The sequence below is a fragment of the Pollachius pollachius genome (assembly GCF_949987615.1).
Source record: "Pollachius pollachius genome assembly, chromosome: 2".
NCBI classification, from domain to species: domain Eukaryota; kingdom Metazoa; phylum Chordata; class Actinopteri; order Gadiformes; family Gadidae; genus Pollachius; species Pollachius pollachius.
Genome location: NC_136935.1, coordinates 2,406,007 through 2,432,357, shown reverse-complemented (window position 1 = coordinate 2,432,357; position 26,351 = coordinate 2,406,007). Strand labels below are relative to the sequence as shown.

Here is a 26,351-nt window from a genome sequence, read left to right as displayed (position 1 = left end):
TGTAGGTGTTTGCGAGCTGCAGATGAAAGTCCATGACTGCCAGATCTCCGTGCCCACACTCATTGTGGATGGTCAGAGTGATGACCTGATTCTGGGCAGCAACGTTATAAAACACCTCATTTGAATGGCTAAACACTCTGGGAGTTTCGGGGAGACAGCATCTCTTTCACCTCAGGCGTCTGGTAAGGAGGAAGGTCTTCTGCAGCTGTTGGCCACTGTGGAGAAATGGAGAGGCAGTGAAATCCCAGAAAAAGTGGGCACAGTCAAGCTGAAGCATGCTGTGACTTTAGAGCCTATGCGAGAACACTTAGTGTGGGGGCGCTTGCCTGGTCATGTGTGCCTCTGCTGGAAGCACACTGGTAGTGGAACCAAGTCAGCCACGAACAGTGCCACGGACCGTCATGGTAGGGCGACTGGTGACGCCACTATGGGGTGATGGTTGGGTCCCAGTGAGAATTATCAACCCCTCCAATAAACCTGTGACTCTAAGACGGAACTGCAAGTTTGCTGACGCGTCCCCCTGTGTGGCACTTGAGGACTTTGACAATGACTATTTGTACAGGACTGACGAGACTGACAGTGTTGAATGTAATGTAGCCAAGACTACTGACCTGACTGACACGGGTAGCGAGAAGAGTTTGACAGTTGACTCTGAGCGCTCTATGCCCAGGCCTTGTAGGTCAGCCCTTCACGACTTGGGTCTGCAGGACATTGACATTGACTCAGCTGATTTGTCTCCATTCTGGAAAGCAAAGCTGGTTGATCTGCTGACAAAGTATGAGTCCATCTTCTCTCGCCACAGCATGGACTGCGGTACAGCCAAAGGGTTTGTCCACCGCATCCGCCTGAGTGACAGCAAACCCTTCAGGCTGCCGTATCGTCGGCTGGTTCCATCTCACTATGACAAGCTCCGAACGGCTTTGAATGAGATGGAGGAGCGAGAGATCATAAGGAAGTCTGCGAGTGAGTATGCATCGCCGCTTGTCCTAGTTTGGAAAAAGAATGGAGACTTGCGTCTCTGCACAGATTTTCGCTGGCTGAATGCGCGTACCGTCAAGGATGCCCACCCTCTGCCTCACCAGGCCGACGCTTTGGCAGCTCTGGGGGGGAATACATTTTTCTTGACCATGGACTTGACCTCGGGATACTACAATGTGGAAGTACACGAGGAGGATAAGAAGTTTACTGCGTTCACCTCCCCGTTTGGGCTTTATGAGTACAACAGACTCCCGCAGGGTCTGTGTAACAGCCCGGCAACATTCATGAGGATGATGATGGCTATCTTTGGTGACCAAAACTTCTTAAGCCTCCTCTGCTATTTGGATGACATTTTGGTTTTTGCTCCTAACGAACAGCTAGCTTTGCAAAGACTGGTTTTTGAGAGATTGAAGGTGCACAATCTAAAGTTAGCTCCCAAAAAGTGCCACCTCCTGCGGCCATCTGTGAGGTTTTTGGGGCACATCATTGACAAACATGGCATTGCCACAGACCCTGAGAAGGTCAAGGCCATTGTAAATCTCAGCGAGAAAGACTTGATGGATGAGTCCGGCATTGTCCCATCTCCCACCAAGATAAGATCATTCCTTGGTATGGTTGGGTTCTACCAGCAATTCTTTGAGGGCTACTCTAAGATCAGCAAGCCCCTCTTTGCACTTACCTCTGGAGTCAAGAGGCCACGTTACAGTAAGGGGAAAAGGAAGACGCCTGTAACAAGGACACTTACCTCTACTGACTGGACAGTGGAATGCGGAGAGGCTTTCAAGAGGCTAAAAGTAGCGTTGCTAGATAATGCTGCTCTGGCTCACCCAGACTTCAGCAGGCCCTGTTTGCTCTCGGTGGACGCCTCCTCCAATGGTCTGGGTGCGGTGTTATCTCAACTGACTGAGGGGGATAATGTAGCACGTCTGATTGCATTCGCCAGCAAATCTCTCAACTATGCCCAGTCTCGCTACCCAGCACATAGGTTGGAGTTTCTGGCGCTCAAATGGGCTGTCTGTGACAAATTCAGCCACTGGCTGAGAGGCCACACGTTTACGGCATGGACGGACAATAATCCGTTGACCTACATTCTGAGTAAGTCCAGACTCGATGCTTGTGAACAGAGATGGGTGGCTAAGCTCGCCCCGTTCGACTTTGAAATAAGGTACATCCCCGGCCCTAAGAATGTTGTGGCAGACGCCCTCAGCCGGGAGCCTTTTGTGCAGCCCAGTATGCTTCATCGTCTCACCAGGGTCCCGTATGATGCACTCATGGAGGAGGCGAACGCCTTGAACCTTGACAGTGTGCAGGATGCGTTCCGTCAATCCTGCAATCCGCGAGTCATGCCATCTCTCAGCAGTGCTGTGGCAGTGTCCTTGGGCCCTTCCGTTTCCAATCAGGCCGTCTCTGCTGTCTTGGAGCGGTCATTGGGCCAAGAGCATGTGCCTCCCCAAGCCTTTCTCCTTCCTCAGCTTGTGCAATCCATCCAACCACGTGAGCATTCCGACATCCGTCCCTTGCCTAAAGAGACGATGAGGGCTTCACAACGTGCAGACCCTTGCTTGAGTCGGGTGCTTCACTTTGTGGAGAGGCAGAGACGTCCATCAAGGCGTGAGCGTGGGCATGAGCCAGCTGACACTTTGAGGCTCCTCAGGCATTGGGAGAAACTTTCCATCAAACAAGGCGTCCTCTATCGTGTCTCGAAGGATGTTGTCACACAGCGGAAGACGTACCAGTATGTTGTACCCTTGGTACTGAGGGAAGAGGTCCTCAGAGGTGTGCATGATGAAGCTGGTCATCAAGGCCAAAGACGAAGGCTTTACCTCTCTAGACAGAGATTCTACTGGCAAGGCATGGAGAGAGACGTGAAGGAATATGTGCGGTGTTGTCGCCGCTGTGTATTTAGCAAGTCTCCAGAGCCGGAGGGCAGGGCGCCACTCGAGAGCATAGTGACATCTAGGCCTCTCGAGTTGGTTTGTATTGACTTTTGGTCGGCTGAAGATTCTTCCAACAAGTCACTTGATGTGCTTGTGGTTACCGACCATTTTACCAAACTGGCTCAGGCATACCTCTGTCCAAACCAGTCAGCAAAAGCTGTTGCAAATCAACTTTGGAACAACTTCTTCTGTGTATACGGCTTTCCTGAGCGCATACATTCGGACCAGGGGGCCAACTTCGAAAGCAGTCTTATAGCCGAGATGCTCATTGCTGCTGGTGTCCAGAAATCGCGCACCACCCCGTACCACCCCATGGGCAATGGAGCTGTTGAGAGGTTCAATCGCACCCTTGGTGGAATGATAAGAGCCTTGCCGCCCAAGGCCAAGCACAGGTGGCCGCGGCATCTGAAATCTCTCACCTTCGCCTATAATGCTACAGTGCACGAGACCACAGGGTTTGCTCCATTTCAGCTGATGTTTGGGCGGACGCCCAGGCTGCCAGTCGACCTGTTGTTTGGGTCTGTCCTTCAGGATGATCAGCTGGTGGATTATGACGCCTATGTGCAGGGTCTCAGGCATGATCTGGCAGAGGCCATAAAGATCGCTCAGACCTCCTCTACTAAACAGCAGCAGAGACAAGCTGCCTTATACAACAGGAAGTTCAGGGGCGCGGCTGTGGAAGTTGGAGACAGGGTCCTTTTAGCCAACAAAGGAGAGCGTGGGAAGAGAAAGTTGGCTGATCGCTGGGACAGTCACCTGCACACTGTTGTGGAGAAACACGAAAACACACACACCTTCAGGATCAAGAACTGTACAACGGATCGAGAGAAGGTGGTCCATAGAAATTTGATAATGCCTGTCAACTTCTTGCCTATCCCACCTGGGTTTACTGTGCCTGATTTGGTTTGTTTCAGGGGTTCTCACAGCACTTGTATGGTTGTTCTTTGGATGGGGAAGTGGAAATCAGTAGAGGGGAATGAAGCAGGGTTAATGCTTCCCACTTGCCATTGCCAGCGAGATCCTTGCGCTGGCTGTGGTAGTGGGAGCTTTGGTTGGAGTGCTAGAGCTCCCCCTAGCGGAATGCGGGGGTTGTATTTTACGTTGCTGCCTCCTCTCCTCAGTCTACGTATATCCCGGCTGGGAGAGGTAGGTAGTCAGAGCAGTTAAATATGAATCCACACTTTGGCGATGTATTACGGGAGTCTAAATGTACATAATACTGTATTAATACTTGGTTGCTTGTACATATATATTGTGTTGCTTGGAATCGGTAATTACATTTAAATGGACTTTAAGCTTAGGATCGCTAGCTTGGCTACCATGTGCTTTGGTCGTAGCTACTTAGCCAGCGTGGATTTCGCCAAGAATGTGTACTTCAGCTTGTCTTTCTCTCATGTTAGGCTGCCATTGTGAGGGTTCTATAAAAGCATTTTCCTTGTTAAATATTCCACCAGAATAAACGGCTGGCTGCCAATGGTTCCATCGTGGTCTCAATCACACAACGCAACGAGAGAGTACGCAACCGCTACACAACCCACATAACTCAGCTCTGCTGCTCATCCCACATGTAGAACTTCCCAGTAAGTGTTACTGTTACTTTATTATATATTGGAAGTGATAGATGTTATAATTACGTTCTAGGGTATTTGAGGAAATAAGTACCAACATTTACTACCTTATTCCAAATTCAGGCACATTTTATGTTGTATTTTATATATGTTATAATTATACCAGGTTACAGGTTTGTTTATTGTCCTTCCTGATCTCCGTACTGTGTGTCTGTGTATGCGCGATTAGTCCCAGTGCGCAGGTGGCCACGCCTTTAGGTCGCATTTTTTCAGTATCAGTTGATGGTCAGGACTAGTACGCCTTGCCGGTGAGTGTTTATAAACTAGCATGCTAGTAACTGAAATCAAGAATTAATGTCACGGGAATGTTTGTATAATTTCATTGGTTAATTCTGGGTTTTGTGTTTGTGTTTTCGTTGCAGGTTTACAACCTATCTATTTATCTGTCTAACTAACAGTTATTTTCAACTTGAGAGGCTAGCGTAACTTGGTAGTCAGGCTACGTAGTGCGTGGGTGCTTATTGTTTGTGTGAGTGCAATAAAAGTCCATAAAGTTACTCGAGTTGTTTCCGCCGTACTTCCTGAAACCCTTCCAGTGGGGAGTTTATTGAGCTATAGTAGGTAGCTTAGTGAAAACTGGACACCACAAGTGCATGTTCCTTACAAATGGGGCACCATTTGTAAACTATACAGGCTTTCCAACAGTATAAGATATATTGCCAAAAAGCTTTGTGACCACAGAGAAATAATCTACCAAACACAAATGTAATATTGATGATGCAAGGCTTGGTATAGACCAGGTGGGACATTGAACACAAATAAAATGCTGTCAAGAGAACGCAAAACGTGTTTCAATGCAAGATAATTCGGCTTGTTACTCACTTTCCATGTCCTGTGGACAGACTTTGCCCTCAGGTTGTACCTGCTGTCCATGCGATGCACTGCCTCTGATCGGGCCTAATTGGGGCCCTTTTGTGGGATTAGATGAGATTCTATGCCTGACCACTTGAGTTACAAAATCATCCATGTCCATTTCTGGCACCGACTTCTGTCTACTTTTAGCCCGAGCCGGGCGGGCCGAGTCTCTACTGGGGGCGACCGTGAGGGAGGGAACGGGGACTGGAACGTGCGTTGTAGGTTGATCGTGTACGTCTGAAGAGTCCATTGAGCTCTGTGATTCATTTGGCCTCCTCTTCGTAGGATTCGGCCCTGAGGTTTTACTTCTCCTTGAGGTCCTCTTGCCTGGCACGGGGGCACATTGGAAAGGAGGCTGGATCCCGCCATCCTCGGACAGCCAGGGCAGAGACGGTACCTTCTGGATGGGGTGTTGGTTGGCTGAGGAGAAGTAGTCCTCAAAGTCTCCGTCTGCCTCCACCTCAGGTAAAGGTGTTGCAACGCTTAGAGATTCAATGAGAAGGGTCGACTTCCTCGACGATACAGATGAAGAGGCTCTCCTCTTATTTTTAGGGGTTGGCAGGTCCGCTTTCTTTAATTCAAACACAGCGCCTTTGGATAGTTTTTGGTTCTTTTGAGTGTTTCGAGGAACGGCTGGAACAGAGAGGCGACTAGAGGGATTAGAATCCCCTAGAGACGTTATCGTTTCTGTTTTGGAGGCGGTCACTGGTTCAGACCTTGGTTTCACATCATTAGGCAAATGTCCACTTTTATGAACTGCACTGCTATTAAATTTTAACTGGGATTGTGTTAACTTGGGTTTTTTGGGGTTTTCAGGAAGCTCTGCTATGGTATCCTGGCAAGGAACCTCAGAGCCGCTCAGTTTCTTTAAGAAATCAGTTCTCATTGAGCTCCTCCTCAACATTCGGTGCAAGGGCCCTTCTTCTGGTAGTCTGTCTCCTGACTTCAGCTTTCTTAAATGACTCAGGGATTTCCTTTTGGGCACATCACTGCAAGGTGAGAGCCAGGGCCTTTCGGCGGCCTGGGGAGTGCCGGTATCCATATGTAGGCTAGCTCCTCCTCCGTCCTCAGCAGGGAGATGGGGAGAACATATTGGAGACGAGGCCTCTTCATCAGAGTCGTCATCTGCATTGAGATGAGAGATTTTTTTGGGCTTTATGGCGACAGCTTAGCTACATTTAAAAGCCACAAAACAAGAACATTAACATATTCAATATAAAGCGTAATTTCGGTGTAATAACCAGGTCACGATGTAATGGATCTTACCAAGTAACTTCAATATAGTCGGAGAGAAACCACAACAAGGTTTTACCGCTTGGGAGGGACTGGCAGCCTCCACCTCCTGTGATGCTGAGAGAGGACATATTCTTAAGTGATAATTACTTATTAAAGGTGACATATTATACCACCGGGTGTGAGTGTGATTAGCCGCTACAAGCCGTTTTGAAATCTGCGTCTTCTGTCATCACAGGTGGACGTGTCCACCTAGATGTGTGCTGGATAGATCAGTCTACCAGCCTACCCATTGGACTGTAGCAAACGTTGCTCATCCATCCGTCATACATCTGGGTGGACACGCCCACTTGTGATGTCAGAAGTGGCAGAATTTTAAAACAGCCTGTAACGGCTAATCACACTCACATCTGGTGGTATAATATGTCCCCTTTAAATACCATTTACTCCATTAGAAGCAGATTAGTTTACGCATTCAAAATCTGCAGTTACAGGTGCTAAAGACTTTTGCTACAATAATACCTTCATAGCAGCTGCTCCTAACCAAAGCGACCCATAGTGAATTTCCGTCCTTCCATGTCATTAAGTAGCAGGTAGGGTTGCGGACAATGACCTTTGGTGGGTTGGGACCCAGTACCTGGGAGTCGTTCTGCTGGGTACCACACTGAGCCTACCTGTGGGTGAAAGGCTCTCTCTTTTCTCCCTCATTTCCTTCAACCGTTGAGCCATGCTGTCGGACCGCTTCAGCAAGGGGCTGTAGACGATACCGTTCTCCTCGTCGATAATGTACGGGGACACGTCTGGGACTTCACAATGAAAAGATGGATGGCCACAAGCCAAATTACAAAAAGTCTTGACAACAAATATAAATTGATTGTTCATACGGCGTACTGGACTCTTACCGAGAGGATTTTGGGGAGGGAGGTCTTTGATCATCTTGTCCAATTTCTTCCTCATGCGTCTGTCGTTCTCAGGAGTCCTTTCAGCTGAATCTTTCGGCTGCATGCAACGGTGCTAAACCCACATACAAAAGGTTTGGGATGAAGTGTATTACACCAAGACAGGACATCAACTGTAAAAAAGCTCATTTATTAGTTTATGACCAAACAGGGTTTTTACAAAAAGCGTTTCTTAGAAGGAATAAATTGGCAATAAGTCACGCCCACCTCATGCATTAGAGACTAAAAAAGGTTGTACTGGAGTCAAGAACAATCTGAAAACCCATACAATACTCCAGCCAGGGTTTGTCTAATTTAAATATATTTTTACACATCAACAAATGTGTAATCTCTTTCAAGAAATGTTATGGTTACCAGACTGTATAACACCAGTCAACTGGTGTAAAGCATGGCTCAAGGAGGGAGCAGAAATCTGTGGGAGTAGCTTTGATAACCGTGTTTGATCGACAGTGTTTTCATGGGTAAGGGTACTAGCCTACGGTAGTATGTTTTACCATTTAATTGTATGTACATACACAGTTGTACCATGCCAGTTTTTTAACAAATTACATAACATTACATTTCCAAGGCCAAGGCCTGACGCATGAGGTGGCCTTGTCTTAGCCACTCTATAGCTGAATTGATCATAGGACTCGAGTTAGGGTTTTAAGTTTTCTAACCGTCCTTTTCTTTATCAAGCGATTGGCTTCATCGTTCTGGCCCGGGAACAGCTCTTCATCAACTAATTTTGCTTCCTCTTTACACCTGCACACAAGTTTCACAAAATCATTGATACAATACAATGATACAATTCAGGTTAAGTAACAAAGGGTTGTAGGACGTTTCAGTCTACACGAAAAGCCAACTGTGTACATAAAATAATAACATAAATAAGAGCACTGTATACAAAAGCACATTTAACAACAGTAATAATGGTATGTTTACCTGGCCACCCAAAGAACAGATACAAGCTTTGCCCCAATTTTCTTGGCTTTATTCCAAGTAGCTTGGTGACCGTCTTTAAATACTACATGGGTGACATGTTTATTAAATGTGTTTGATACCTGAAAAAGGAGATAAATCAAAAACCTGATCATTTAGAATTCAGACTGAATTTGCAGTATTTTGTTTTCTCTAAATACACAAACATCACACACTCACCTCAGCCCCCATTTCTTTGAGTTCGTCAATGAAGGGCTTCGAATAGTTCTCCGTTTTAGATGACGACCACACATCAACGTACGCCACAACATCTGGGAGTAGAATCAGACCTTTGTAAACTTTGGACTGGATTTTAATGAAATAAACTACCTTTGTTCAGTTCAATATTTTACCTTTGAGAATAGATGAACCTTCATTGCTTCTGGCCATAATGCCCCTGCATCAACTTGAGGGGATCACCTGTCAAAAGCCAACACTTTCTGTTGCAAAACTAAGATCGACTTTTCAACACCTCTATTTCTACAGAAATGTTATTCATATTTACCATATCCATTTTCAATGCAAGTATGGAGTTAGTCTCAGGTTGACACAAATAAGTTGGTATATCATCGGGGTTAAAATGAATAGAAAACAGGGTTTTCGTTATCGACACGAAGTCGCTTTTTCGTAGGCGAGTATTAACCCACCCACGCCACCATCTTCAATAACTTAGAACGAATTGCTTTACTTTAGTCTATTCAACACATGTATTTGTATCTACCGCAGCATTCGTTACACAAAGTAGCCCATCTAAAACCGTGTCTGGCGAAAGGACCACTATAAGGGGAGCCAGTTATACAAAAGACCATATGTAAATAATGTGCCTTGTGTTCGGGAAGGAGAACATGTGGCCCAATTGTTAAGAGTTTACAGACATAGCAGTGGATTACCCATATCTTACGAGCTACTTGTTCTCAAGTTTATCCTCTTTAGCAACACAAAACCACATAATAGCACTAACCTTCAAAAAAACAGTGAACAACATTCGCGCTTGTTGTTTGAAGCGCAAGGAGCTCTGGGAGATATCCGACGTCACTTCCTCCACATTGTGACACGCGCGATGTCTTACGTTTATCGCAAATTTATTTTTTTGCAGTTTTTTGCACTTTTTGCAGTGCAGGGTGATCACACACAATGACACCAGTATAGAATGTTGGTTAAACGTGAACAATTTATCACAATTGTACTCCTTAATACTATCATATATATATTTAATATGCAAAAAACGTAGGCCTACATAACATTCCCTGAACTCCTTCAAAATAATCATTAAAATCGTTCAGAGCAATTTATCTCTATAGCTCTGGCTGTACATATTTCTATATCCAGAGAATTAAATAAATTAGTATAATGATTTCATGAAGTAGCCTGAGTTATTCGTCTCTATTAAATCTAATATAGGCTATACAATTATGAAATATCATAGGCTAAATAATATTACATTTAGTTTTAATATGTAAAACATCCGTTATCACACCATAACATTTTAAAAACAGTCGATATATTAGTCTTCCTTTACAAATTATTCAGTATTCTGATAAATGTTTGTTTTCCCAACAATTGTGTTTCTGAGTAGCAAGTGTGACATTTATATATGAATAAATCACGTTGGAGATAGTCATAGCTCGGCAAGATACACATTTTGTAAACCAAAAACACACAGGTCCCACTCCTCCCATCCGGACTGGCAGCTGGGTCTGCACTCTTCCTTTCTTGGAAAACTTTGTTGTTAGACACCGTTGAAGAGTGAAGTAATTGTTGAGGCTAGTGGAAGAGACGACAGACTGGCTTTTTTGGCCAAAGGCCAAAGGCAGAGAGAGGCGACCAAACCCAAACATTTACATGAGACGGGCCCGTTTAAGTCCCTTAACTGTTTTTAATAATGTCAGAGAAAATGAAGGCCCAAATGGTACTCTACCGCCACAGAGTGGTGACGCTATTACATTAGATCTTGATACAAATTGTTCAGAGAGCCGGCTGCTCCATGTTAATGTATATAGACAAAGATATTTTGTCGAAAACAAAGATGCAGATTTGTTTATTCTGTATTCTTTTATTGATATTGTAAGCAGTGAAGCCACAGCGAACTCAATAAGTATTCACACACACACACACACACACACACACACACACACACACACACACACACACACACACACACACACACACACACACACCTTTTATAGGAGTGAATTCTAGCAAAAGAACGTGTTTTCTTTATATAACAATGGGACACTCCTTTGTCTTGTCTGCTTTCAGCACAAACTTGGAAGAGCAGGCATTTGTATTCACAACCAGCTCACAGTCCTCGGACACGTCCATAGCACTCAAGTCAGGGATCCTGGAAGAAAAAATAAAGATTCAAAGAAATATATTGAAATGTTTCAAGTTTAAAGGCATTAAAACAGACATGGGCTCCACAAGAGTGAAGCAAATCAAGTGACTTATACAAAGAGAGGGAAGTGCCACGATACATAGATTCGTCTGGAAGATCTTTAAACAAGGGCTGTTTATGTGGATAATAGATCTTAAATGTAATGCCACTTACATGCTGCAACAGCTCATGCCATTCTGTGTACAGGAGCACTCGAGGCAGTCCTTGACCCATTCCGAGCCAAAGGCATGCATCTCGCCCTCCTTATCCACACACGCTGCACACAAAAAAAATGCATTTATTTATTCAATAAGATTCCCTTTTCTGCAAGTCTCGCGTTTGCAATTGGCACGCCGGTTGGACTCACCAGTTGGAGGATTCTTTAGATCTTTGAGCACCAGCTCCTCGAAAGAACAGTCACAGTGAGAAAGCGCAACTAGTCCCAGCAGGCAAACCATAACACGGAGGGTATTCTGAGGAAAGGTAGATACAAAAAAATACCTTATCTGAAAGGGGAAATGTCGCATTTATGCCCTTGTTTTTTCCTATGAATATTTGTCTTTAGAAAATCCTCAAAATTAGTTTTTTGATCCCTATTTAGGTGCATCACAAATAATAAAGCTTTTCAAAATGTTCGAGTAAAAATACGGTATAAATATAAATGTAAATGTAATGTGATGACATGTGCATCACATGTCAATAACATTTTACCTCATTTGGTTTCCATTACAATGTAACAACAAAATGAGTACTCTAAAGTCACAACAAAACAATGTTAATACAATTTGAAAACAAATCACATTCAACTCTCAGGATATCTCTAAAGCATGCAAGTTCTTACCATCCTGAGAAGTGTTGCGGTCGTAGGCTACAGGAAGCTTCAGTATTCTACCGCTCCCTGCTGCCGCCTTTATATTCATGTGGGAGCTGTTGCCTATCTCTGCTCATTACCAGAATACTAATCTAAAAGTGTGTGGCAGTGTTTGTTTTTAGGCGTGGGGAAATAGGGGACCAGACAGTTTAGGTCATGCAGACGGTAGGCTGTATACAGGCACACCTTGTTGGAATAAAACAGAACAGTGATAACATTGTCCAACATTTGAGTGCGTTAAAATACAATAGGTGGGTTAATCACAACACGCAAGGCATTGAATATATTGGTTGTTTTTTTTAATCATCGAAATTGAACGAGTACCCAAAATACAATATTGGTCAAGGCCGCTGGGCAAGTGATCTCTCTGACTGAAATACAAAAAGTGTTGAGCCAAGCGGCGAAAATCATTAGTAATTGCATTGCGAATAAATAAAACTGTAAACCACCACTCCAGTGATAACGTATACAAAAATGAATAATTACATTGTAAACAGGTTTGTTAAAAAAAAGGTGCTAAATCAACGACATGTTCAACATCAAATGTGACAAAATAAATGTTTTGATGCGCCCTAAAAACACAATTGAATCCACCGATTCCCAAATCCCTTCAGACATTATACACCCGTTATACTCTTCTCTATACATAACTGCATAGTTTCTTCTTGATATGTGAAAGAACAATAAGTCTGATAAAAAATTAAATACAAAATTATAAATAACACAGAAGCGAAAAACCCCGTATTGCAAAAAGCTAAATTTCAAAAACGCAATACATTTCCTGTAATTTCTTTGGCTAAAAACAATCTGCACTTTGGTTTAAAAAAAATAAAACGAGAAAGCCTATACTTTGAACAATAGCTCCAAAGTAAATATGCAGTTACATAAAAGGTTTGTGGAGAAAGTTTTACCATACCATTATGCAGAATAAGCATAAAGAGAGCTCTCTGTTTCCTTCATAATCCCGCCTTGATCAAATTAACCGCATCCTGAATGACAAACTGCTGACAAACTCTAAGCATCAAAGCCATGTTATTTGCTGTGCTGCCTCTCCATTTATTTGTAAATAATCAAATAAGGAACCAAATAATAGAAGGGTATGGGCTAAAGGCATATTAGTTTAAACATTCTGCAAAAAAGCCCTATAAGTTCAGGTCAGGAGTAGCCCTCCCTCGTGCCTCCACACACACAACACACACACACACACACACACACACACACACACACACACACACACACACACACACACACACACACACACACACACACACACACACACACACACACACTCTAACCAATCAGGCTCTTCATGAAGGCGGGCCTGTCGAAGGGCCAGTTGTACTGGTTGGGCACGGGTCCGTTCACGTTGCACTCGAAGAAGGAGAACATAGGGAACCATATACGGGCGCGGCGGCTCTGCTGGTAGGCGCGCGTGTTGGCCAGCGTGTGGTAGTAGAGGAAGAGGCGTGTGGTGATATAGAAGGCGATGAAGACGTCGATGGAGTAGTGCTCGTGCGCTGCCAGGATGAAGAAGATACCAAAGAGGTTCAGCACCCATGAGATGGTGTGGATCAGGTTCCAGCTCCTCGGGGTGTCTGGTGGAATTAAGACGGGATGACACGAATGGGCATCATTATTCAACTCTGGACAAAGACCGGTTAAAATGACCAGAATTCAATCAAAATGTACTTTCATTTCAAAATTCATAATATTCAATAAATTCCTTTAAATGTCCAGTTTCTTATAAAGTCTTATAAAGATCCACCCGCTTTTAATGCAGGGTTACTCCATATAGGGCATGATGGTAAGTATGCTCCATTGAAAGGGAGACGCTTCTGTATAATCTTTACTACCTGAAAGGAAAATTTAGTAAGAGGATTGACTATTTTCAAATTGATTTTAGGGTAATACCATAAAGCGGTTAGGGAGAAAGATTTGTCTTTCTTGGCTAAAAAAAATTCCTCAACCCATTTCCAACTCCCTTACTCACTCTGGCCTGTATAGGCCCACAACAAAGGAAACCTATCATTATAAGCAAATTAATAAAAATGAACATCTGGGACTCCCAATCCAGCTCTTTTCCTTGGTCTGGATAATCTTTTGCAGCTGATTCTTGTTTTTCCTGCAAGAAAGATTCCATCTCTTTCTCAATTATGGAACTTTCTGTCTGGTAAAGTTTTGAATAATATTCTCTGAAAGCTTTATTGATTTGTTTGTTCGTAGATGACCTCACCAGTGCTTTAACATATATGTGAAATTGAATGCAGATTTTGTAATTGTTTTAACCTTAAGGCAAGCATTTTGCCTGCTTTCTCATCACTTTCAAAGTATTTACGACTTAACAGTGCAAATGCAGTCTGCTCGTGAATGATTGATTGTAATTCTGCCATACAGATCATCATTTCATTTTTAAATCTTATATTCTTAGGATCCCGCATATGTTGTGATTCTAAAGTCTTAGTCTCTAACATTAAACTGTTTTCTCCATCACCATTCTCTTCTTTTTGGCTGTGGCGTAGCTAATAATGCATCCTCTACAGGTAACCTTAAATGTTTCCCATACTATTTGTAATGAGGGCACTGAAGTTAGATCTTAATAAACTCCTTTGTTTTCTCTTTTAACATGAACACAAACACTTCATCCTTGAGTAAAGAGTTGATAAATCTCGACTGTTTGTTTTTATGGTTACATCCGGAGCAATTCATCTGCAAATCACACCACCTTAGGATAGTGTAGCGGTTAAGGGGTTTGACTTGCTGAGGTAACCCGGGCCTATTCATCCGTCAAACACCATAACTTCTACGCTATCCTGTTTCCTATTGTTGCTAGACCCTGCGTCACTCAGAAATGTTGCAGTGGAAGAAGCTGTTCTAGAGGGAAGTGGTCCACAGCTCTCCTCCGTCCTTATCCACGGATGAGGTGCCCTCGAGCAAGGCACCTGAACCTCCCCCCCCCCCCCCCCCGCTCCCCGGGCGCTGGACTGCGGCTGTCCACCGGTGAACACATGGGGGGGGGTACACGCCGGTGTACCCCCCCATGTGTTCACTGGCTCCCGGAGGGGTCAAAAGCAGAGAAGGAGTCGCCCCCAAAAAGGGACATTAAAGGATAACTTAACTTAGCGCTGGTCACTTACACTCTGTCACGAAAAAGTTAAGCATGGTGAGGACCACGGTGTGGCCGCTGAACATGTAGTCTCCGCACGTGTGGACGCCAGTCAGAGTCATGCCGAAGCCACTCCAGATGGCCAGCGCTCTCTGTATCTTGCCCCAGGTATCGCCGTACATCTGGAGAAACAATAAGTCCACCCAGCAGGCAGACGGTGAATGCATTATGTCACATGACCACAACGCACACTCGAAACACAAACAGATCCATATTCATGCAATGCCGGTTTTATTTTGAAATGGTGTTGGTTGATTCAAATGAAACATAACGCAATGGTGGAACTATTATTTGCAATTTAATTTTGACAGAGGTGGCAATTTATGGTGGATTAACCTCCTTGCAAAATAATTTGCATTATAAGGCGGATGAATAGAATTTGTATCATTCAACTATTTCCATACCTTACTGGCACATTTTAGATGCTGGCCAGGCACAGAGAGGGAGGTGACAAACATGGTGAAGCAGCGCAGCAGGAACACTGTGCCGATCAGGGAACAGAGCCTCCGGAACAGAATGGACCTGAGGCAGACGGAGGAGAGAAACCGCAGCACGCTGAAGTAGGACCAAATTTGAGGTGTACAAAAAAAAGCTGTAACTACCTTTTTTACGAAACCAAAATAACCAGACTTCACCTACTTAACTTAAGCGGGGCATAACTCAAGTACGACATACGTTCATGCTTGAACGGCTACGATGCGTTACCTGTGTTTGTGAAGAATTAGGATCAACAAGATGATGTAACACAGAATCAGGCCACAGGCTTCGGCCATTGCAAACGCCCAAGGAATTCTGGGAACACTATCAGAGGAGAGAGAGAAGACACATGTAGGAAGATTAGATATAGACGCCAAAAACAGATTGTCAATGAATCTAATCTGATTGCACAATCTAGCAGACTTTTCTCAAATTTGTTACTGGCGCGCGCACACACACACACACACACACACACACACACACACACACACACACACACACACACACACACACACACACACACACACACACACACACACACACACACACCTGTCTAAGAATATGTCCGGCAGCGGGGGGTAGGTCCTCATGTCGGGGACGCGCTCGTGGACGATGACCATGACGAAGGAGGTGAAGCCGAACACAAACAGGACGTAGACCAAGCTGAGCGCCGTCTTCCACAGCTCCGGGTCCAGCCGGCCCGCCACGCGCTGCCTGCTCCTCCCGTTGGCGTGGGCGTGGCACAGCAGCCCCTCCGGTCCACGGGCCGGACTCCCCCGGTCTCTGGGGCAGAACTCCCCCCCCGCGCCGCTGCATCCCCAGTCCGCCCGCAGACACCGCCCCCCCGCCCCGTTGGCCCAGCTCCACTCCAGCCCCCCCGTCCCGCCCACCGCCGGCCCCCCGCCCCCGTTGGAGAGCCCGTCGGCCGCGTCCAGGCCGAGCTCCTCCCGCCGGGACTGGTTCTGTCTCTGGAGGCGGCGGACGGCCAGCGCCAGACGCTTGATGTCGCCCAGCACGGCGAGGCCCAGCGGGGGGCCGCGGAGGTCCGCCTCCGTCAGGGCCAGCAGGCCGCTGCCGTCCAGGCGGTGCTGGGTGCAGAGCAGCTGCACGTACTCCCCGAAGCCCTCCGTCCGCAGCCAGCCGGCCACCTGCTTGCAGTTCCAGCTGCCCACGCCGCCCTCGGAGGGAGCCATGCCGCTGCGCAGACACAGGGGGGAGGAGAGCGTGGAGTGGGGCCGTACGGTCAGAGAGGTGTGAATGTCATAAGGTTCTAATCTGGGGAGGACACTCTGAGGCCAGCTGGCCAGAGGCAATCTTCTCACATGATTGGGAAGTGACTAAGATGGCTCTGATGGACGTCTCCGTTCTCTGTGACCTAGCTTTCAGCCGGCTTATAGCATTAAGCAGGCTCATAACATTTAGTAGGCTGATAACATTTAGTGGGCTACTAGTATTAAGCAGGCTCATAACATTTAGTAGGCTGATAACATTTAGTGGGCTACTAGCATTAAGCAGGCTCATAACATTTAGTGGTACTAGCATTAAGCAGGCTCATAACATTTAGTAGGCTGATAACATTTAGTGGGCTACTAGTATTAAGCAGGCTCATAACATTTAGTGGTACTAGCATTAAGCAGGCTCATAACATTTAGTGGGCTACTAGCATTAAGCAGGCTTCTAACATTTAATGGTACTAGCATTAAGCAGGCTTATAACATTTAGTGGTCTACTATAATTTAGTGAGCTACTGTCATGGAGCTGACTTTTCTGCTCTTGTTGTGGCTAGGACAGTGACTGCACTGTAGCGTCTAAGTAGTAAGTACTGTCACTGACTGACACACATGTCTAAACAGGCAGGCTTACGTTGTTTTTGTGTGTGCTTCCCAAACATAACAGACTTCACTATCACAGGGCATAATTAACTATACTAACACAAGAAGAAAAGCATCATGAAAACATGCATTCAACTAATCACGCCGATCTCCAAGTATATTTGCAATGGCATTAAAAATGAGGAATGCCTCAAATCATTGTTACTGAAATTTGTTCCTACCAGACCATTAAATAGGAGGTTCCAAATATTAGTGGTCATGGTGGTATTTTGTTCCATAACCAAAAGTGAACTTTCTGCTCTCTGAACCTTTTGATAAGTAGCTAGCTAGCTGTATGCCAGCACACCATCTAACTCCAAAGGTCTGCCATTCTCAGCAGACTGCACTGATGCTAATCTCATTGAGGACATGTTCTGTTAAAGGTGCAGTGCTCAGAATAAAGTTGCATCCAGTGGAACAGCCTTTGCAGAAATGGAAAATAATATTCATGAATATGTATTACTTTGTTTATACTGAAAATACGATTTTTTGGTGATTTAGTTACCTTAAAATTAGTCTTTTATATCTACATAGGGAGCGGGTTCTCTTCCAGAGAGACCGTCATGTTGAAGCGCCATGCTTCACATCCACACATAAAGCAAGGAGTTGAATACAAGTGTCCTAGGAGTTGTTTGGGACAGGCCTTACATAGCCTAGGGAAGAATGTTCATTAAAAATGTATGCTGGTTTCTTACAAAACCGAAATCACAGAGCATGTGTGCAGTCCCCTTCAGCTCAATGAGTAATAATTATTTTATTGATGTGGTGAAAAAACAGGAACCTCACCACTTGACACTTTGTTCCACACTGTTGACAATTATATCATTTTGGAAGTACCAACAGGCACCTTACACAATACCAACCAGTACAGCCCCCTGGAGGCGTTGGAAAGAAATGGGTGGGGGGGATTCAGTTGATTGCAATCTGGAACCTCACTACTACTGGCCAACCTTCATGTTACATACTGGAACTGTTACTGTGGTGTGAAATAACAGTTTGACAGGTCGTAAGGACGACCCCTGTAACCAGCTTTTTAAAAAAGACCGATTCTAACAAGCTAGTGTCTGTGTTATTCCCATTGCATATTAACTGTATGGACACAAGATCCAAGCAATTTCTACTTTATGGTAGGAGCGGGTATGGCACAAGGGGATCATATTCGAAACCTAAGTTGTGGCGATGTGATGCGATGACATTAACGCTTGTCATTTCGATCAGATAAAAGGAAATTGCACATCCACAGTGTGAAATCCAGACGAGAAATTTCTTCAGTCAACAAAATAAGTGATTAGAAGCTTAGGATCATATGGAAAACGATCTATATCATCGTATTACATGGTCAATTATGGTCAATCGCTGGAGAGAGACAATAGCTGTCTGTCTGTGAAAACACAGACAGACAGCTACATGTCTTGGAATAAACCAGAGATCAACGGTTACTGTATGTAACTTACCTATGTAGGCTTGCGAAGACACTCTCCAGCTGGCTCTAAGCCCCCACAATAAAACAAAAACAAGATTGGAAATAGACCAACTTGCATTTGTGTGCGTGTGTGTGTGTGTGTGTGTGTGTGTGTGTGTGTGTGTGTGTGTGTGTGTGTGTGTGTGTGTGTGTGTGTGTGTGTGTGTGTGCGCGCTCTCTCACTGGCTGACAATGATTCACACAAGACTGTGACCACATTGGAAAAGAAGGCACCAATTTTGTGTTTGCAACAGAGACAACTCACAAGGGAGAATCTATAGGGTGGGGTTTTGTGTGGGAGATAGTTCCACAAAAACTCCGGGTTATAAGCGTTCATTCCCAAAGGAAGAAATCAGGCTAGGCCTAACACGACGGAGGGTTTAGTCACAAACGGTGCCACCTATAGGATATAGCCTAGTAATCCTTTGCGGTATTGACCCGTCCCATAGACGGTACTCACTACGGAAACCTCACGAAATACGTATTGGTTTGACATTCAAAGTGATACTATAAACAGCGAGGCTCATGACCAAAGGTCAGCTACATCCAGCTGGTCGCTAACAAGACGGGCCAGTTTTGTCGGCCGTATGTTCATCCTTGGCTGAAATTATGGGTCTCCAACCAATACATGTCTTGTCCTGTCTGACAACTACATAGCTCAATGACGTCATTGACAGGGTTACTTTGCGCACGTGGGCTAAAGGGTTTAATCAAACCTGAGTAAATCAATCCATATTCAATCGTCTCTGTCGTTATAAGACACAGATTCCTCGATTGGACAGACGACGAAAGGTTTGTAATGCAGAGTTGGCTAAAAAATACCACTTTAAAGAAAGTCTCGAAACCTAGAGGTGATCTATTATTGAAAACAAATGAAGAGGTGGTCCATTAGGCCTGGTTGTATACAATATCATGACAACAATATACAGCAACAATTCAGCATTAAGGCGAAATGTTTGATACTCTTACTTACAGCTTTCTTCTGTAAACTCAGTCTCTCTTGCTATGTCCCTGCTGGTTCGTCTCCATTGCGATGAACCCGCTGCAGTGTCATGACCATATGCCCTCGCTGCCACAAATCAGGGTTGACTCATACATTTACACGTTAGATCCCAGAAATTACACATAAGCTATGAGTCGAACCATGGTTGAACCACGGGGGCTGAACCACATAGTGGCAGGGTGACAACAGGAAGGGACCGAGACAGCAAACGAACTGAGCAAAGAGAGTCTCGCAGAAAACCTCTGTCCCCAGAAGCAGGGATACGCTGACATCTGCTGGTCGACTTTAAAACCTGAGCAGTGCGCACTACAACCAATGAACCGTCATTAACCCAAGCTGCAGTCCCTGTTGTCTATATATCATGAAACAGGTCAACAATATTTGAAGTTAATTATTCTGGTCGGTAATATAAGCAGAATTGCATTTATTGTTGATAACGGCAGGAATGGCCTTTGCATTCTTACAGTGCATATTGCAGAATATATTTCCTGTGTGAGAAACTGCTCCACCTGTCTTTCACAGTCAGTGTTTATCAAATTAAACAGTTGTTTAACACCATTCAGAGTGGCAGTGAAGAAAACCTCTCGCTTTGTTCACCGATGCACGATACAGCTTGGAATACTCTTCTGAAACCTGCCAAACTAATGTCATGTCGGATGTGAAAGGCGAGAGGCAAGGGCGCCAGACGCCCAGTGTGGATGAGACCGCGCACGACGTTGAGGCACATGAACCACGTCGCCCGTCTCTTGAGGAGTTGGAGGACATTTTACATTCGGCCCCCCGCTCGTGTCGTCATGGCGACGAGGTGTGGCCCAACCTGTTTCTGGGTGACATGTAAGTGTTGTGTTTTATTGTGTTCCCTTTTCTGTGTGTCATACGCAAAACATTTTTTTTAACTATAAGTATTGTAAAAAAACAAACAAACAAACACCTGAGCAGTAGCTCAGGTGGTGGTGGTGGTGGTGGTAGAGCCGACCCGCTGTACCACCTGAGCTACTGCCGCCCCCACCTCCACCACCACCACCACCACCACCACCACCACCAGGTACGGTGGTGGGGGCATTCAAGGGCGTAGGAACCGGGGGGGACGGAGGGGACGTGTCCCCTCCAATATTGGAGACAGGCGCATTTGTCCCACCTCAAAATTATACCTGGGGAGAAAAATATTTTATTTTATTTTGAAAGCGCAACACAGCGTCTTGTCACCGCTTCTTATTCTAAAAAAACTGGATGATTGAGCGTGCAATTAAAGAATTGATTTGATATTTATCAGTTCATTACTGCCAACTAAAATGTGTTTTCCTTTACATTTACAAATGTATCTTTTTAGCAGAAAAAAATGCATTTGTGATTTTTTTCAGTGTAGTTCATTTATGACATATTTCTGTACAAACCATTAACGGATCTGTCAGGTTTCCGATATGTGTCCCCCCCAATGTTAAACTCATTCCTACGCCACTGGGGGCAGTAGCTCAGGGGGTACAGCGGGTCGGCTGGTAACTGCAAGGTTGCTAGTTCGATCCCCGGCTCCTTGGAGTGTCGAGTTGTCCTGTCCTGTCGCCTTGCATGGTTGACTCCACTGTCGGTGTGTGAATGGGTGAATGTCAGGCAATATTGTAAAGGGCTTTGGATAAAAGTGCTATACAAATGCAGTCCCTTTACCACCAGGTACATGTCCCATGACAAGTTTGGACTGTGGCAACTGGGCATCACGCACGTCTTGAACGCAGCTCATGGCAAAATGTGCTGCAAAGGGAGTGCTGACTTCTACGGCACCACAGTGAAGTACCATGGCGTGCCAGCCAGCGACCTGCCCACCTTTGACCTTTCCCCTTTCTTCCACACCTCTGCGCTGTTTATTCACGAGGGTCTGGCATCAGGAGGTACCGTAAAACATTTCTCCTATTCCTGAGAAAAGCATTTACCGTAGTAGATGACCAAGAGAGTGGGTGTGTACGTGTTTGTGTAATCGTGTCTGAGTGCACGTGCCTTTGTACGTGTATTCATATCCATGTGTGTGTCTGTGCGGGGGGTGGGTGTGGTTGTAATTATATGCATGTGTTTGTCTGTGTCTGTGTGAATGCTTGTTTTTGTCTTTACCCAGGCAAGGTGTTCGTGAACTGTGCCGTGGGAGTGAGTCGTTCAGCTGCTGTCGTTTTGGCCTACCTCATGATCCATCGTCACCTCAACCTTGTGTCTTCCATTCGCCTTGTTCAGCAGAAGCGCTGGGTTTTCCCCAACCGGGGCTTCTTGCAACAGCTTATTGCCCTCGATCGGAACCTACAGCGGGAGAGAGACTGATAACCCATCCTACACATCGTGATTCACTTTGAGACTCTCTTACTCTCAGGCAATATGTCTTATTTAATGTACCGTAGTTTGATATAATCTGACATGACGCCACTCAGGAACAGTGCATAATAATCTTGGGTACTAATAATCATTTGCCATGGAGAATGGAAAGGATAAAGAATGAATTATTCATTTAATCAATAGCCTTGGGTTGTGTTTCTCAAACAGAACAGAGGTTGTTTCGAGGCACAAACAGAACCAATCACTTTTCTCTGCGTGTCTGAATCGCGGTTATGCACCGAACATAAATAGTGTGAGTATAAAGGATCCAGTGAAAGAACACACACACACACACACATAGACAGACACAGACACACACACACACACACACACACACACACACACACACACACACACACACACACACACACACACACACACACACACACACACACACACACACAGACACACACTGAACTGAGAACTAAATTTGGAACAATCCGGTATTCAAACAGCCACCTGCTCGTGTCTGTCACTGTTGTACACACTCGAGCAAACAAACACACACACACACACACACACACACACACACACACATGCACAACAGTTCCCACAGTGTTCCAGGGAGAGTGTACAGGGAGAGAATACAGGGAGAGAGTGAACAGGGAGAGTGAAGGGAGAGTGAACAGAGAGAGTGAAGGGAGAGTGAACAGGGAGAGTGAAGGGAGAGAGTGAAGGGAGAGAGTGAAGGTAGAGAGTGAAGGGAGAGAGTGAAGGGAGAGAGTACAGGGAGAGAGTACAGGGAGGGTGAAGCGATAGCGGGGATAGCGTTAGTGGGAGCAGTGCTGGTTCTCGGGGCAGAATGTCTGGGAGCAGACCACAGCAGGACCTGGCGCTCATTAAGGAGCTGGAGAAAGCCTTGGATTCCTGCACGCTGGAGCTGTCGCCCGTCGACGAGGTCTGGCCCAACTTGTACATAGGCAATGTGTGAGTGGCCCGCCTGTCGTTTTGTACCGGGGGGGGGGGGGGGGGGGTTGGCTGGAAATGACTGTGGATGTTATCGTGGAGTTCTGCAGAGGGAAGCACAATACAACTCTTCTTTTGTGTTGGGTGTAGCTTTGTGAGCCAAGAGCGGAGCAAGGAAAGTTTATTTGCAGGGAAGCTTTACACTGACATGCGAGAAAAAAAAGGAACTAAAAAAACATATTTGAATAAAAGTTAAAAAAAAACGAGATGATCTTTGATATCATCTTCTGATCATTATCTAATGATAAGACACAGGATAAGAAAAGAACAGTCATTGTATCCTTCAAAGAGATAACAAAAAAGGGGACGTTGAAAACAAACGATGAAGCTGTGTCTCCATCTGTAGCCTGCATTAAATCAGTCATCCAGTCATCCAGCTCACATCATTCATCAGCCAGCATATAAAATGAAGAAGTGAACGGCTGACTGTGTATCCCATCTCTCTCAGAGCCATCGCTCAGAACCGAGGCGGCTTGCGTAAGCTGGGAATCACGCATGTCCTGAACGCAGCCCACTCCAAGCAGGGCAGCGTAGGGGACCAGGTGTACTACGGCAGCAGCATTGTGTACTGGGGCATCCCGGCAGAGGACTCCGACCATTTTGACCTCAGTCAGCACTTCAAACCCGCAGCAGACTTCATACACAAGGCCCTGAAGAGCAAAGATGGTACGTGTGTCTCTGTTTGTGTGTGTGTGTGTGTGTGTGTTTGTGTGTGTGTGTGTGTGTGTGTGTGTGTGTGTGTGTGGTGGGGTGAATCAATCACGTTTCTTTTATTAATAAAATATCTTGGAAATAACAAACCAGCAACTCAGTGCTGTACAGATATATATACATATATACATACATATATACGTATATATATATATATATATATATATATATATATATATATATATGTTGTCATTGTCAAGTTCATCAGTACAGTAATTATGTCAAAGGCATATATAACAACAAACAACTAATTAGATTGAGATAAAAAGCAGGACACAGTGGAATACAACTGAAACAGATAAGATAGGTAAAAGGGTAATGCGCACAAATAAAAAACAATACAATGGGTAAAAGGATTGTAACGCACCTGATAAAAGTCTCAAACTCGAATTAGTTCTACTCTCTAATTCAACTTTCCGTTTCTTTACCTGTCTTCCCCTCTCCTCTCCCCATGCTTCCTAGGGAAGATCTTGGTGCATTGCATCATGGGTATAAGCCGCTCAGCCACATTGGTGCTGGCGTTTCTTATGCTGAGGCGGCGTCTCTCCCTCGCCGACGCCGTGAATCATGTGATCCAGAGCCGAGCCATCTACCCCAACAGGAACTTCCTGTCTCTGCTGCTCCACCTGGACCAACAGCTGGCCTCCAAGAGGAACATGTGTGCCCTCTTTTGACCTTTGACCCCTCTCGCACACTCTCTATATCTCTCTCTCTTTCTGTTCATCAAAGGTTGCTGAACGATCACTCTCCCTTGATCTCCCTCTCTCTCTCTCTCTCTCTCTCTCTCTCTCTCTAACAACATACTCCAGGGTACAAGTCCAGACGATAGTGTTTGTTTACAGCTTGGCAGACGTTTAAACACAAGAAACAACCGCAAAGAGCAGTGAATATGCAACATATTTAACAGCGCATGAGGTTAAACTGGTATTTCTCTCTTTATCTTTTTCTCTCTGATGTACACAATCATTTGTAAATACTGCCGAGGCGTAGTGAATGTTGTCTAATGTGCAGTGTAAATTAGCTTGAGAACGTCTTCCTTCTATAAGTTTGATACATTAGGTTTATGTTTTTCACATGAAAACCGACTATACTCAAATCATTGCCCCAGAAAATGCTTACATGCAAATCGGTACTATCATGACTGTCTGTAAGATTTGCACATACAACCACACATATTTCAGGGTCATTGTTTAGTCAATATCTCTTTCTATAAAACCTTTTTCTATTAAACCTTTGTCTTGCGTTAATTGGATAGATTATATGCAGAATATATAGAATATTAAATTCAAACAATAACCTGAGTGCACGGTAATCTAGCATGCAGACATCTGTGCAGGCACATGGATTTGCATACTTACTCGCATGCATACTTTATATATGGCAAAAAAGGTCACAGACGTAAACATACTAACACCTGTCTTCTGCACACATACACATTTTCTGCATGCCTTAACTCTAGACAAATAGACATATGCAAAATGACAGAGATGAACAGTGTACCAATCAAAAAGTGGATTACCAACACCCTTAAACAATTATATATTGATGTTTAATTTACAGACTTATTACTCTTTATACTCTCCGTTGTTTTCCAAAATACTATTTATTTAATATTTATTCACATTATTAAATCTAACTAAAATCAAATGATTTTGTTCTTGGGATATCTGCATTATAAAACCATTAGCGATCCACAATCAACATTCTTTTATAAACAATAATACAGACAGCAAACTCTAAATCACATGCTCTTCATTTGAAATTTAAGTTAAGTCAAGTTAAGTTAAATCAATGAGGGGAAAGAGGAGGAGGTCTCATTGAATAGTTATTTCAGTAAGACTTTCCAATAAGGGTTCACTCAATTACCATTAATTAAGATTTGTTTACGCAGTTATAAGAATTAACTAACCGTTAAATAGCATTTACTAATGGTGTTCCTGTTAACAAAGCTTATGGTGTTCATGTTAACCAGTCATGTCATTATTTCAGGGTTAGGGTTAACCCTTACCCTAATCCACTCACTCCAACCCTGACCTTGTCCCTCAACCACTAACTAACACTTACACTAAACCCTACGCAAATGCTGTATAATAATACTTATTACTGCTAATTAATGGTTCATTCATGTACCGTTATTATTAAGTGTTATTCTGTACCGTGACTGTAACCTAGTTAGGTATAACCCCCCTACACACACACACACACACACAGTGATCCTCACACCTGTTGAAACATTGCTCACATTTTGATGATTACAATGCAGGCGCATACTGTGTCTGTGATGTAAGTGATCAACTGGGAACTTTAGTGTGTCAGTTGCGGACTGCATCAGAGTGGTGGTGTGCGTAGGCCTAATCTTCACAGTAAGTGTTATAAACCAGTCAATAAGTGTTTGTTTGTGTGTCAGAGACAGACAGATAATGAAGAGAGAGAGAGAGAGAGAGAGAGAGAGAGAGAGAGAGAGAGAGAGAGAGAGAGAGAGAGAGAGAGAGAGAGAAGGGAGACACTTTCCCTTCTGAGCTGCAGGTTGCAGAGGTCAGGATTTGTCCTC

General features: G+C 44.6%; 5 protein-coding genes across 6 annotated transcripts in view; 2 read left to right on the top strand and 3 right to left on the bottom strand.

Annotated features, from left to right (window-relative positions):
• The window catches only part of mcph1 (microcephalin 1), a 31,778-nt gene extending 22,217 nt beyond the window's left edge, over positions 1 to 9,561 (bottom strand). Inside the window, exons 1-9 of the mRNA XM_079728814.1 lie at positions 9,512 to 9,561; positions 8,904 to 8,970; positions 8,731 to 8,822; positions 8,515 to 8,633; positions 8,250 to 8,334; positions 7,534 to 7,645; positions 7,306 to 7,437; positions 6,665 to 6,748; positions 5,366 to 6,523 (exon numbers count right to left, since the gene is read on the bottom strand). Of these exons, the coding sequence (XP_079584940.1) occupies positions 5,366 to 6,523; positions 6,665 to 6,748; positions 7,306 to 7,437; positions 7,534 to 7,645; positions 8,250 to 8,334; positions 8,515 to 8,633; positions 8,731 to 8,822; positions 8,904 to 8,940 (1,819 nt within the window). The 5' untranslated portion in view covers positions 8,941 to 8,970; positions 9,512 to 9,561. The remainder of the gene's footprint in view (positions 1 to 5,365; positions 6,524 to 6,664; positions 6,749 to 7,305; positions 7,438 to 7,533; positions 7,646 to 8,249; positions 8,335 to 8,514; positions 8,634 to 8,730; positions 8,823 to 8,903; positions 8,971 to 9,511) is intronic.
• Positions 9,562 to 10,653: 1,092 nt separating this feature from the next.
• Positions 10,654 to 11,782, bottom strand: LOC307071505 (beta-microseminoprotein-like). The gene is made up of 4 exons (XM_079730498.1): positions 11,766 to 11,782; positions 11,292 to 11,397; positions 11,099 to 11,201; positions 10,654 to 10,891 (listed from the first exon to the last, which is right to left on the bottom strand). The coding sequence occupies exons 1-4, from the start codon at positions 11,766 to 11,768 to the stop codon at positions 10,768 to 10,770; spliced, it is 336 nt and encodes a 111-aa protein (XP_079586624.1). The 5' UTR covers positions 11,769 to 11,782; the 3' UTR covers positions 10,654 to 10,767.
• Positions 11,783 to 13,033: 1,251 nt separating this feature from the next.
• LOC307091956 (sphingomyelin synthase-related protein 1-like) lies at positions 13,034 to 19,942 on the bottom strand. Of its 2 annotated transcripts, XM_079758806.1 has the most exons (7): positions 19,742 to 19,942; positions 18,761 to 18,795; positions 15,985 to 16,632; positions 15,664 to 15,759; positions 15,363 to 15,480; positions 14,930 to 15,080; positions 13,034 to 13,390 (listed from the first exon to the last, which is right to left on the bottom strand). In XM_079758806.1, the coding sequence occupies exons 3-7, from the start codon at positions 16,626 to 16,628 to the stop codon at positions 13,086 to 13,088; spliced, it is 1,314 nt and encodes a 437-aa protein (XP_079614932.1). In that variant the 5' UTR covers positions 16,629 to 16,632; positions 18,761 to 18,795; positions 19,742 to 19,942; the 3' UTR covers positions 13,034 to 13,085. The 2 variants fall into 2 exon arrangements, with proteins under 2 accessions (XP_079614932.1, XP_079614931.1); XM_079758805.1 differs by lacking the exon at positions 18,761 to 18,795.
• Positions 19,943 to 20,420: 478 nt separating this feature from the next.
• Positions 20,421 to 22,072, top strand: LOC307070801 (dual specificity protein phosphatase 13A-like; the record flags this gene model as incomplete). The annotated part of the gene is made up of 3 exons (XM_079729458.1): positions 20,421 to 20,605; positions 21,440 to 21,654; positions 21,876 to 22,072. 3 exons carry the CDS (start codon positions 20,421 to 20,423, stop codon positions 22,070 to 22,072), a joined length of 597 nt encoding a protein of 198 aa, XP_079585584.1.
• An 853-nt stretch (positions 22,073 to 22,925) lies between these two features.
• On the top strand, positions 22,926 to 24,474 carry LOC307070518 (dual specificity protein phosphatase 13A-like; the record flags this gene model as incomplete). Its single annotated transcript, XM_079729022.1, has 3 exons — positions 22,926 to 23,050; positions 23,538 to 23,755; positions 24,263 to 24,474. 3 exons carry the CDS (start codon positions 22,926 to 22,928, stop codon positions 24,472 to 24,474), a joined length of 555 nt encoding a protein of 184 aa, XP_079585148.1.
• Positions 24,475 to 26,351: the final 1,877 nt, after the last annotated feature.

Excerpts from the sequence above, each read along its gene's own strand:
- LOC307091956 (XM_079758806.1), bottom strand. The coding sequence starts at position 16,628 with ATGGCTCCCTCCGAGGGCGGCGTGGGCAGCTGGAACTGCAAGCAGGTG. Across the intron at positions 15,081-15,362 it reads ATCTAAAATGTGCCAGTAAG|ATGTACGGCGATACCTGGGG; the intron begins GTATGGAAATAG and ends TTGTTTCTCCAG. Across the intron at positions 13,391-14,929 it reads TAACTTTTTCGTGACAGAGT|ACACCCCGAGGAGCTGGAAC; the intron begins GTAAGTGACCAG and ends TAATTCCACCAG.
- LOC307071505 (XM_079730498.1), bottom strand. Across the intron at positions 11,202-11,291 it reads TCTAAAGAATCCTCCAACTG|CGTGTGTGGATAAGGAGGGC; the intron begins GTGAGTCCAACC and ends TTTTGTGTGCAG. Across the intron at positions 10,892-11,098 it reads GGCATGAGCTGTTGCAGCAT|GATCCCTGACTTGAGTGCTA; the intron begins GTAAGTGGCATT and ends TTTTTCTTCCAG.